We start from the raw sequence: 13,105 nt of genomic DNA on the forward strand, positions 1-13,105 counted from the left end.
GAAAGCCTTTAAAAAAAAAAAAAAAAAAGATTGTAAAAACCTATTATTTTGGTACCTAGTCTTATTTTACCTAAAAATTTACTTCAACAAATGAGGTATCTAAACAGCAATGATCTTGCTTTACAGATACATTGGGAATTTTATATCTTTTCTATCACTAAAATTTAAGATAAGCATATTACTTAAGTAAATCCACATTAGAAAATTCAGTTTAGGACCAAAGTAGAATACAAACCAAAAGGGAAGCACAATATTGGGTATTATCACTGATAATATTTTAAATATTTTGAAGGAAACAGCTTTACTGTTTTTCTAAACTCATATAAATGATTTGATTATAGCCCATTGCAGTTGCTTATTTTAAAAACTTGATTATTGTTGGACATACCAAATATTTTAATGATGTAAATTTGTCATACTTACAAGCAAACCATATAATTAATTTTCCTTTTTTTTTTTTTTTTTTGGAGAACTAGGGATTGAACTCAGGCCTTTGAGCTTGCCAGGAAAGCACTTATTCTACTGAGCTATCTCCCCAGCCCCTAATTTTCTATTTTACAAAATGTGTGTTTTTCAAGATGCAAATTCAAGTAGAAAACATTAATAAAGCTAAAAATATCTTACTACACCTTAAATTTTTTTCTGCATAGAATGGAATTACCAGTAAAGATCAGCAAAAAATTATAGCTGCCCTTAAAGAACTAGAGATAGGAGAAATAAATTATGGAGAGTTACCTGAAGTGGCAAAGTTGGAAATCAGGTAAAATTAACTTGCCAGTTTATATTAACATTGTTTGGAACTAACTAAATTGTGCTATTGTCTTTTTTTTCCGTAATTTTATCGAGAAACAAATAGCAATGAAACAGTTTCAAATAAAATTAGTAGGAAGTTTCAATAAATAACACATTGTATACTGTCTTCCTAGTGGTTATTTGTTGTACAAGATGCAGACATGATATCCTATTTACAAACACTATTGGAACAAATCCCTCTAATCATTGAATTAAGAGAATGTAGCTGTATATCCTAACCATTTTGAATACAGAGATACAAAATGGATATTCATCTGTATCCCCCTTTTTGTTTAGTTCCGTCATTTAAATATTGTATGTGTTTGAACTCAGAGAACTATTCCAAAATAGTCCAGTAGTCCATAATAGTATTGGGTCTTCTACATGACTGGCAATATCAGAAGTTGTTGACCTGAGTCCCCTACAGTTTAATATAACAATATAGCTTTACTTCTTATACTTCGTTTTCATACTTTTCTGCTGGTTGGTTAAGACCAAGATAAAGCAAGACCTATGTAACAAGAATTGTAGCTTTTGGATCTGATAAGGTCGGTCAAATCCCCTCAAGATTTATCCTGAGACCCTGTACCTCTGATTGTAGATCTTTTGTCATTGTCAGCCATGTGGATAATTCACAGCTTTTGCTTGGCCAATGTGCTCTCTGTGAAAGCCTGAAAAAAATGTTTTCTCTCCATGTAACTTTCCTTAGGTACACTCTGCATCATTGATCACTTTCCTCTTTGGCCCCATAATCTCCTTGATCAAAAAATTTGGGACACAGCTGAGTTACATGATGTTACAGTATAGGTTCTCATATGTCCTGAGTCTTAATTGACCTTGGAAGGCTAGGGGCAAAATGTTGGCTTTCCTTGCGGCCCTCCTTTTTCTCTTATTTTTGGTCTGTAAACTTAGGTTGTTAACCCTCGCGAAGAGAAGTTTATTGCTATTAACATACAACCTAGTCTGTTGAGCTTAACCTCACTATCTGTCTGAATATCAAACATCTTAGGCATAACATGGAACAGGTATTTTCCATCAAGTATTGATATGTTAAACTTAAAGTCTCTACAGAATATGATGAAAAAAACATTTAAAAGTTAAAATATATTTAAAAAATAGGAATAAAGAATTATATATGATTACACGTAAGTCCAGAAATCTAAACATATGCAGTATTGTAGCAGGACAGTCCCCCAAGACTCCTTTTCCTGTCTCCTGCCTTCATTCACCACCTCCTTCCTTTTTAAACAAACGTCTACCCAAGAGACAGCATGTTAGCAACTGGCGCATCATGACAAGCAGCATGTATTCGGAAGACCAAAATGACAGGCACTCCAAGCATGAACCTACTATTACAAATTGCCGTCTTCACTGCAGTTGCTTAGTTCACAGGTGCCAGCATATATAGTAAGTAAGGGTGAGAATCCTTCCAATCAACTGCTAGATTCAAAAATCTTCTGAAGATTCTCAGGATCATTGCCTACCCATCTTATACATATAACTGTATGGCTTTGCCTCTGTCATGTTTCCTAGCTCTTCTCCTTGCTTTCTCTTCATTGTCTGTTCCTCAAGTTCTTGCTTTCCTTTTAATTGTATTATACCTTTCTATTTGTATTTCTTTTTTTGAGTTCTTATACTAGGGAGACTATACAATATTTACACACGTGTGTCTGGTTTATTTCACTTATCAGTATATCCTCAACTGGCATCCACTTAAATATGAAAGCTTCAAGTTTATAATTCTTTTTTTTTTTTTTTTTGCGGAACTGGGGATTGAACTCAGGCCCTTGTGCTTGCCAGGGAAGCACTTATTCCACTGAGCCCTCTCCCCGGCCCCTATAATTCTTTATAGCTGAGTAATACTCCGTTGTATAAAAATACCACATTTTTTTCATCCGTTCCTCAGGTGACTGGCATGTTGGTTGTTTCCAAGATATGACTATCACAAATTGTGCTGCTGTAAACATAGGTACACATGTATCACTATGATATGATGTTTTCAGTTCCTCTGGGAAAATTCCCTATAGGGAAATACTTGGTTTGAATGGGATTTCCAATTGTAGTTTTTTAAGGAGTCTCCACACTGACTTCAATAACAGTTGCACCAGCCTACATTCCCACCAGCAGTGAAAAAGGGTTCCCTTTACTCCACAGCCTCTCCAGCATCTGTTGTTGGTTGATTTCTTTATGATAGCCATTCTTTCTAGAGTGAGATGGTTATCTCAGTGATGTTTTAATTTGCATTTCACGGATGACTAGTGATATGGAGCATTTTTTCATGTATTTATTCACCTCTTTAATTTTGTCCTCTGAGAAGTGTGTGTTCATCTCAGATGCCCATTTCTGGATTTGATCTTTAAATTTAGGGGCCCTAATGATTTTTAATTCCTTATAAATTCTAGAGAGCAGAACTTTTTCTGAGTACATATTAAGATATTTTCAAAATTTGTGGGTTGTCTTTTTCACTTTGTCGGTAATTTCATTTGACGTGCAAAAGCTTCTCAATAAAAGGAAGTCCCGGTTGTTAATTCTTTCAGATATTTCCCATGCAATTTGATTTTTGTTAATGAACTCTTTACCTACCCCTGTGTCTTCAGGAGTTCCTTCTACTTTCTCTGCCAAGAGATTTAGTGTTTCTGTTTTAATGTTTAGATGTTTAATCCACATTGACTTTACCTTAGTACATGATGATAGACCTGGGTCAACTTTTAGTTTTCGGCATGTAGAGAGCCAGTTTTTCCAGCACCATTTGTTAAAGAGGCTATCTTTCTTCCAGTAAGCATGTTTGGTCCCTTTGTCAAAGATAAGGTGGCTGAGTGTGTTCTAAGAGGCCTCTGCATCTTCTACTCTAATCCATTGATCCTCAGGTCTATTTCCTTGCTAATACCATGCTGATTTTATCACAGTAGCTTTGTAGTATAATTTCAAGTCAGGAATTGTAATGCCTCCTGCCTTGTCTTTGTTGCTCAGGATTGTTTTTGCTATTCTAGGTCTTTTCTGGTTCCAAATAAATTTTACGAACAATTTCTCTAGGTCTGGGAGATATGTTGGTGGTAGTTTGATAGGGATTGCATTAAATCTGTACAGCAATTTAGGGACTATGGCCATCTTCACGATGTTGGTTCTTCCTATCCAGGAGCAGAGAATATCTTTCCATTTTCTGAAATCCTCTATAATCTCTTTTTTCCGAGTACTGTAATTTTCCTTGAAAAGATCTTTGACTTCTTTAGTTAGATGAATTCCAAGGTATTTCATTTTCTGTGGTGCTATTGTAAATGGTATTATTTCTATAATTTCCCTCTCAGTGTGTGTGTTGTCTGTGTAGTGGAATCCTATTGCCTTTTGGATATTGACTTTGTATCTTGCTATGCTGCTGAATTTGTGTATCAATTCTAGTAGCTTCTTGGTGGAGTTTTTTGGGTATTCCAAATAAAGTATCATCTGTGAAACTGATAATTTAGCTTCTTTTTACCTATTCTTATTCCTTTTATTTCTCCCTCTTGTCTAATCGTTCTAGCTAATGATTATAGAACTATATTGAATGGGAGGGCTGATAGAGGACATCCTTGTCTTTCCAGATCTGAGAGTAAAAGATTTCAGTTTTTCCCCATTTAGAATTATATTAGCCATTAGGTTGTCAATTATGACTTTTATCAAATTGAAGTAGAGGCCTTCTATTCCAATTTTCTGTAGGACTTTGAACATGAATGAGTGTTGGACTTTGTCAAAAGTCTTTTCTGCGTCAATTGAGGTGATCATGTGGTTTTTAGATTTCACTTTATTGATATAGTGTATTACATTTATAGATTTTCTAATATTGAACCATCCTTGCATCCCTGGGATGAATCCTACCTGGTCATGGTATATGATCTTCTTGATGATTTGCTATTTTCTACTTGTGGGGATTTTATTGAGGATTTTTGCATCTATGTTCTTGAGGGAGATTGACCTGTAGTTCTCATTTTTAGTTGTGTCTTTCCCTGGTTTTGATATTAGTATAATACTTGCCTCCAGGAATGATTTTTGTGAGGATTGCTTCCTTTTCAATTTCATTGAAGGGTTTGAGGAGTGTGGGAATTATATCTTCTGTAAATTTCTTGAGGAATTCACCTGTGAATCCATCAGGACCTGGACTTTTCTTTGTGCGCAGGCTTTTTATTACATTTTGTATTTCATTAGCTGTTATTGGGTTATTGAGAGTTGTTATATCTTCTTGATTCAGTTTTGGTAGTTTGTACCTTTCTAGGAATCTGTCCATTTCATCTTGTCTACTATTCTGTGAGCATAAAGATTCTCAAGGTAGCTATTGATAATCTCAATTTCCGCTGGGTCTGTGGTGATTATACCCTTTTCATTCCTTTTTGCTTGTATTTGAATTTTTTCTTTCCTCTTTTTGATGAGGTTAGGTGTAGGGGCTTATCAGTTTTATTTAATCTTTCAAAGAACCACCTTTTTGTTTCATTAATTCTTTGAACTGCTTTCTTCATATCATTTGAATTAATTTCTGCTCTAATCTTTATGATTTCTTCCCATCTTTGTGCTCTGGGTTTGGTTTGCTCTTCCTTTTCTAGATGTTGGAGGTACAACATTAGGGTATTCATTTGTTCCTATTCTGTTTTTCTAATATGTGTGTTCACATCTATGAATTTCCCTCTGAGAACTGTTTTCATCACATCCCATAAATTCTGATAAGTTGTGGTTGAATTTTCATTAAATTGTAGATATTGTTGAATTGCTTGATTAATTTCATCTGTGACCCATTGATTGCTGAGTATGGTTCATTTAATTTCCATGTATTTAGGGTTTTTTCTGGTTTCTTTTGTCATTTATTTCCAGTTTCATTGCACTGTGGTCAGATAATATGCATGGGGTAATTTCTATTTTCTTGCATACACTTAAGCATGACCTATGGACCAGTATGTGATCTATTTTAGCAACCGACCCATGTGCAGCTGAATAAGTTGTATTCAGCTGCAGTTCAGTGGAACAGTCTGTATATGTCCACCAAGTGCATTTGTTCGAAGCTGTTGTTCAGTTCTGCTATTTATTTGCTAATTTTTGTCTCCTTGACCTGTCTTTTTGGTATAACGGGGTGTTAAGGTATCCTGTTAAGATTTTGGTATTTGATATTAGATTTTTCATGCCCATGAAGATTTGTCTTCTATAGTTGGGTGCTCCCGTGTTTGATGCATACATATTTATGAGTGTTACCTCTTGCTCTTGAATTTTTCCCCTCACCAGTATATAGTGGCCTTCTTTATTTCATTTGATCATTCTTGGGTAAGACTGTCTGAGAACAGGATTGCTACCCCTGCTTTTGTCTGAGGTGCTGGGACATGTAGTATTGTTTTCCATCCTGTGACTTTCAGCCTAAGAATTTCTTCATGAGTTAAGTTTGCTTCTTGTATACAGCATATTGTTGGATTTTGTTTCCTAATCCACTGTGCCAGTCTTTTTCTCTTTATTGGTGAATTGAGTCCATTTATGTTGATGGTTGTAATTGAGATGTGTTCACTTACAATTGACATGTTATTTACCTACTGTTGTTTATTCCTTTTTTACCTGTGTTTGATTTTTTGCTCTATTTAGTGGGTTCCTTCTGTTCTCGTTTGTGGAGTTCTGATCTTTTCTTCTCTCTCTAGAACATCTTTCAGTAGTCTGTGTGTTTTTGGCTTTGTCATCATGAAATTCTTTAGTTGTTCTTTGTCATGAAAGCATTTCACTTCTCCATCAAACTTGAAAGACATTTTTTCAGGATATAGTAGTCTGGGCTGGAATTGGTTTTCATAGAGGACTTGAAGTACTCTGGTCCATGTTCTTCTTGCCTTCATGGTTCGTGAAGAGACGTAGACCATAATTCTGATGGGTTTTCCTTTGAATGTGATCTGCTTCTTTTCTCTAGTCACTTTCAGTATTTTATTCTTGTGCTGGATTTCTGGGATCTTGACTATTATATGTCTCAGTGTGTTTTTAATTGGATTGAGGTTACTTGGCGTTCTGTATGCTTCGGTTATCTGAATGTCAGAGTGTTTCCTCATATTTGGGAAGTTTTCTGCTATTCTGCCCATATTGTTTTTATATCATTTGTATTGACTTCTTCTTTCTCTTGGTGCCTGTTAGTCTCACATTGTTCATCTTTGCATTGTCAAGTGATGAATTATTTTTTCCTGCATCCTAGTTGTTTTTAAGAGATCTTTCCTAACGTTTTCACTAGCTGCACGAGTGTCTTCAAGATCTGAAATTCTGTCTTCACTTTCACTCAAAAGGTTTTGCAGGTTTGTGATTGAGATTTTAAGTTCCTCTATATCTCTTAGACTCTGCTTCATGTGATGTATTTCTTTCCTGTATTGCTTGTTCAAGGAATCCTTGATTTTTGTAATCTCTATTTTTGTGTCAATGTCTTCTTTAGAAAGTTATTAATTCTTTTACTGCAGAGTTTTTTTCAGATTGGGTTTCCTCTGTACATTTCTGTATTTAATTCTTTACTTCAGATGCTATTGATTCAGAGATTTCTTTTTTTGTTTCAGAAATTAATTCTGCTCCGAGTTCTCTATACCTTTCTCTTGTTGCTTATTTACTTCTGACACTATTTATTCATACATTTCAGCTGAGCTAGTATCCTCTGCACTTGTTCTGGGTGGGTATTGAGTTTCCTCCATGTGTTTCTGCATTTGATTCTTTACTTCAGATGGTATTTATTCAGAGATTTCTTTTTTTATTTTCAATCTGAGTTCCTCTATATCTTTCTGCAGTTGTTTATTTCAGACACTCTTGATTTATTGATTTCAGCTGTGTGATTCCTAATTTGTTCTGTGGTAGTGTCCTCTGCACTTGTGGGTGGGCTTGGAGTCTGAGATTGCATTTTGCTCCTTCTTGTTGTCATCTTGTATAGCACTGTCTTCTGAGTTTTGTTTTAGAGCTTTGGTGCAATTATAACCTTAGCATCTAATGAAATTTGTGTATAGATCTTTTAAGTTTGATTTTTTCCAGTCATGACTGGCTTGAATCTAGCTGTTTGTATAGCTCCTTCCTGCTGCAGTCCTTGGAAGTGAATCTGTTGGGCTCCTCTGGCACAACATTGAACCTGTGGTGCCCCTCTGTTGTGCCCCTGTCCCAGGGGCACAGGGGAGCGCAGAAGCTCTACCACACACTCGCTGGGCCTGAGCTTGGGCTGGATGGGAGGGGTGGAGTTTTCCCGAGAGAGCGAGAGAGTGGGGCAGAAAAAGTCCTCAGAACATGGTGGAAGGTCTCGCCCACTGGGCTCACCTGGGCTTGATCTGCGGAGGTGCAATCAGCGCTGGGGAGCACAGACGCTCACCCCCACACCCACTGGGCCCAAGCTTGGTCTGGATGGGCAATTGTGCTAATGGCTGAATTATTTAATTTGATACATCATTTTCCTAAAGAAATAGATTTTAGATTAATATACTTTGCTCAGAATGAGATGTACATATTGTTTGAACAATTAGATGCTGATATCTTGTAATGTAGTTGACTTGAATATAACAATATGCAATGTGTTGACCATTGTTATCCTCCTATCATACTGTTTTGAAATTTTGGTTTTCTGTCTTTATGAGTTTGCTTGTTTGTTTGTTTGTTTGTTTGTTTCAAGTTTTTTAAAATGGGATGTACTTTATTTTAGAAAGTGGGTCTTTTTTTTTTTTTTTTTTTTTTTTTTTTTTGAGACAGGGTTTTACTATGCAGCTCAAGCTGGCCTTGAACTCACTTTGTAGCCCAGGCTGTTTTCAGACTTGCAATGATCTTCTTGCCTCAGCCTCCCACATGCTGGGATTATAAGTGTGTGTTACCATTCCTAGTCTTTAAAAGTGTGTTTTTAAAAAGTTATTTTACCAAGAAGTAAGGCAGTGCATCTTTGTAACTCATATACAAACATTTTGTGCCTTATTTTTTATCACATATTGCTGTATTATACTATAAAGACTATAGACTATTACATTGTATTTTTGCTTTTCCCAGTGAGTTATTACTTTCTTTAACTCACTTAGATGTTTAATTGCAATTTTGAGGCCAAGGATAGCTCAGTAGCACAGTGCCTGTCTGACAAGTATGAGGTCCTGAGGTTTTACTTCCTGTTTATCCAAAGTCATTCTTCAAAGAAAATATTAGTCATTAAATCATAAAAGAAACTAACAGCAGGAAAAATTGAACTGATTATAATCTCCTAATAATTGTAACAAATTAGCTACTGATTTATTTCAAGATACTTTATGGATCAAATTTTTAAAAATAATCTGTTACAATAATACATTGATTTTCTTTTTTCCTTCTTAGCATGTCTCACTGGTAAGGAACATAATTTTAAAATGTTAATAACCTTTTCATTACTATTTTCAAATACTTTGAACAGAAATAATCAATTTTGATTCAGGTTGTAAAAATTTTGAAAGTTTCTGCTGAGCTCTTTTCTCTGAGCTCTGAACTGTTAATATCCACTTGAATAAGCTTCTCAAAATTATGACCATCAAGATATTGCTGTTCCCATAAAAGAAAATTCTACAGAGATACAAAATTCTGTGTAAAGTATATTGTTGTGTGTTACTTATAAACATATCATTAGAAACTTCAAAGACATGGTTGAATCAGATTGCACTGATGTAATTATTTTTCCACCATCATAATTATTTTCAAACAATGCCATGGAAAAATACTCTGTGTAGTATAAATGATACAAGAATACTAGAAGAAAATGTTTATTATAAGAAAAACACCTCTGCAGAAAGTAGTACTAGTTATTATGTTTGCTTGTGCTGAGTTTCATTTTTCAGATTTTATATAATGAGTACATAGTATTTTTACTCTAATACCTTTATTGCAAATTTGAAATTTTATCTTAATACTTTAAATTTTCAAAATATGGTCAGTCGTTTTCATTTGTTTACATGTTATTATTTTGCATTGCAGTGACAAACTCTTAAGTCCTAGTCAAATCCTATGGCAAAAAGAAATAAATGAACAATGAACAAATAAAACCAGTTAGTAGCTTTTCATGCTTGTGTTCAAAAGATATACAGTCACTCATAGTTGTATTTTATTTACCAAAGTAAGTCACATGGCCGTACATCATGACATTGGGCAGTGAAGTATCCCTCCATGGGGAGGGGCCTAATAGTAGTTAGCTTACACACACACACACACTCCCTCTCCTTCTCTGTCTCTCTCATACATACACAGTAATTAAATCAACTTACCGTACCTATGTAATACCTGTTTGTTTTGAATCTTTAAAATAGATACCAATTTATTCGGGCTGCCTTCTAAAGTTGTATGGGTTTTGGTACTCTGTAGAACTGTGTTTTGTATACTTGGCTATCCATATTCAATAGCCCTGAGAATTGTATGTCAAAAGAAAGGTAAATATCTTCCTTTTATTTATGAAGGCTGTTTTGCTAGTAATATTGTTTATTTAAACTGACTTCCTTATTCAGCTCTTTATTGTCTTCTGAATAAGAGCAAAAAAATTTATATTCCATCTATGTATTTGTAAATCACCTATCTAGAATTACATACCTGCTATTACTTGATAATTTTCAATGTCAATTCTCAGTGGATTTTAATTTTCTTGAGCTTATTAAGTTTTTATGACATTAGTGGATTACTTGTTGAGCAGTTGTTAATGAACAAATTTTAGTATTTAAACATTAAAATCTAAATTATAATTTATATAACTAGTACATAAAAAGTTAATATAAATAATCACTACTCATGCTTCAGTAAAAATGTCTTATACTCTGTTCTTTCTGAACTAAAGATCAGAAAGGAAATAGGATAAAGAATTATATGTACTTTGAAAATGCTTTCATAATTTCTATTTTTATTGTTAAATAGAATAAAAGCTTATAAATTGTTTAATTTTTTTGGAAGCAACCATAAGGTCCTTTGTATCGCCAATGAGATATTGATAGGTAGGTAGAAAGGAAGAAAGGGAAAGAAAGTTAAAGTTAGCTTATAAAGGTAACATTTTGTAAAACTTAATTTTCCAACCTATTACTAAGAAAAACACTTGTCTTAAGTGAAGACATTATATACACCTAGCAAGGTGTGTTACAGAAAAGTTTACTATTAGTCTTATTGGCAGCTAATTGGGCTTTTTATAAAATTTCATCCTAGAAATTGTGTGAAATAAACCTTTTAGTGTACAGTCAAAGAATTCTACATCATATATCTTTTGGTCCCATAGTAATAGATTTTAAGCACATTATTTTAATACATAGTGTTAAAGGATTCTCCAGAGAGGTTATCCCATGTATTAGCTCTTGATGTTAATCTTATTTAATTTATTATTTTGCTAGAAATATAGCATCTGAGGGTTATTCATATTTCTATATTACCCATTCATATTTTCATTTTCTATTAATTACCTGCTCATATTCCTGGCTAACTTTTCTTTCAGGTTGTGTTAATGTAGTTAGAGTTTCCTCTGTAAATTGGCTTCTGCCACGGAAACTAGTATACTCACTATACTCTCTTCTTTCTCCTCTTACCAAAACATCAGTGAACTTATTTCACATGTTAACCTTTTCTTGATTTCACCTCCTTCATTGCTCTTCATAACAAATTTCAGTCCTGGTTTTCTCCTACTTCTCAAGCTATTTTTCCTTTAATGGCTCTTTTCTCCTACCATTATCACTTAATCTCTCTTCATAGTTTGTTTCTCTTGATCTTTTTCGTGGCCATAGTTTTGATTTTAGTACTACTGAGGTTCATCTGTATGTTTGCAATGGGAGGAAAGACTGAATTACAGTGAGGAGCTAGAAAAAGCAAGAATGTATTTTTTCCAATTAATGTTCTTACTTGCTGAATTGTATCTAGCCTCATGAGTCCATAGACCTCAGGATGAATACCCTTGTAAGACATGTTTTCTGCTACCTCCTGCTTATCATCACCTGCATTTCTCATCTTCATTGCAGGCACTGCCATAACTTTGCTTGAATGCCAGCTGTTTGCTGACAGAATATTATATGCTTTCTCCTGTTGTCTCCATTCTAGAGATATAGAAACATTTTGCTTCCTAAGATTAAGTTTGCCAAAGATCATAAAGCTTACAAGTATGGAAGCTGAATCCAAGATTGTGTTACTAGTTATTATACCATTTTTTTTGTCCCCTACTCTCCCACCATCCATCCCTAAATTCAGTTCCCTGTTTGATGGCACCACTTTCCACTGAAACCAAAAAAAACTGAGACAAATCCCAGATCCTTCCTATTGTTTTCATACAGTCTATTACCAAATTGTTCCATTTATTTTCCTAAAATTTTCTTAAAACTACTATTCTCTTCTGTCTACTGAAACAAATATTTTAAGTTTTACTTCAGTATTTTTGAACGGTTTTTCTTTTACTCTCTTAGGTTCTTAGTTATTTTCTTGTTGCTGAGACAGAAATTCCCAACACCCAGAGTTAAAGGGGAAAGTTATTTTGGTTCCCAGTTAGTAGAGGTTTCCTTCTATAGTCACCGGCTGACTCTGAGGCAGGGTGGCAAGGCAGCGCAGCATTACAGAGGAAAAAGTCCGTTGCAGAACAGGCAGAAGACAGCAGCAATGCAGCAAGCCTCCCTTTCCCTTTTATCACATCCAGGGTACAGATCTTTTGGATGATGCTCCCCCACCCAGGGTGGGACTTCCATTGTCCACACCCAGATCTGTGCTATCACACATGTTAATCCCAGTGCCACACACTCACGATCCAGCCATTTCCCTAGCAGCCTTCCTCAGTGCTTCTAGGTATAAGCCAAAATGCCCAGCTATCCTTTCCACTTCTATTTTTGTGTTCCCTTGACACACTCTCCAAATATGCTGTCCCATATAAAAGATGGTTTTCTGCTTTCTTTTTTAAAATTTTTTAGTAACTCTGCATTATCGAAAGGCAGAATCTTTTATTAAATTCCTACATGCAGACTCTCACTTTCTCATAACTCACACAATAGTTATACCCTCATGCCTGTGTATTTTTGTATTTTTTACCTATTCTTTTCCATCCAGAATCCCTTACTAGCTAGCAAACTTACTCTCCAGCTCCAAGCTCAGTTCAAACATTATCTAGGTGAAGTATTTCTAATTCCTTATTCCCACCATATTATGTGATGTCAGATTCATTATAAGTTTTAGGTACCTCACATGTAAACTAGTATTAAGATAATTCTTGGGCTGGTGAGATGGCTCAGTGGTCTAAAGCACCTACTTAGAACAAGCTTAGCAAAGCACAGGGACCACGGTTCGATCCCCCAGCACCACATGCCAGCCTGCCCCACCCCCTGGTGGGCTGAGCTGGCCACACACACACACACACACACAC

The 13,105-nt window shown here is 35.0% G+C and overlaps 1 protein-coding gene across 1 annotated transcript in view; it reads left to right on the forward strand.

Annotated features, from left to right (window-relative positions):
* Asz1 (ankyrin repeat, SAM and basic leucine zipper domain containing 1) overlaps nt 1-13,105 on the forward strand; it is a 76,446-nt gene that overhangs the window by 57,751 nt on the left and 5,590 nt on the right. The window contains exon 10 of the mRNA XM_004644851.2: nt 651-760. Within this exon, the coding sequence (XP_004644908.1) occupies nt 651-760 (110 nt within the window). The remainder of the gene's footprint in view (nt 1-650; nt 761-13,105) is intronic.

The sequence above is a fragment of the Octodon degus genome, unplaced genomic scaffold, assembly GCF_000260255.1.
Source record: "Octodon degus isolate 3935 unplaced genomic scaffold, OctDeg1.0 scaffold00213, whole genome shotgun sequence".
In the NCBI taxonomy this organism is placed as follows: Eukaryota; Metazoa; Chordata; class Mammalia; order Rodentia; family Octodontidae; genus Octodon; species Octodon degus.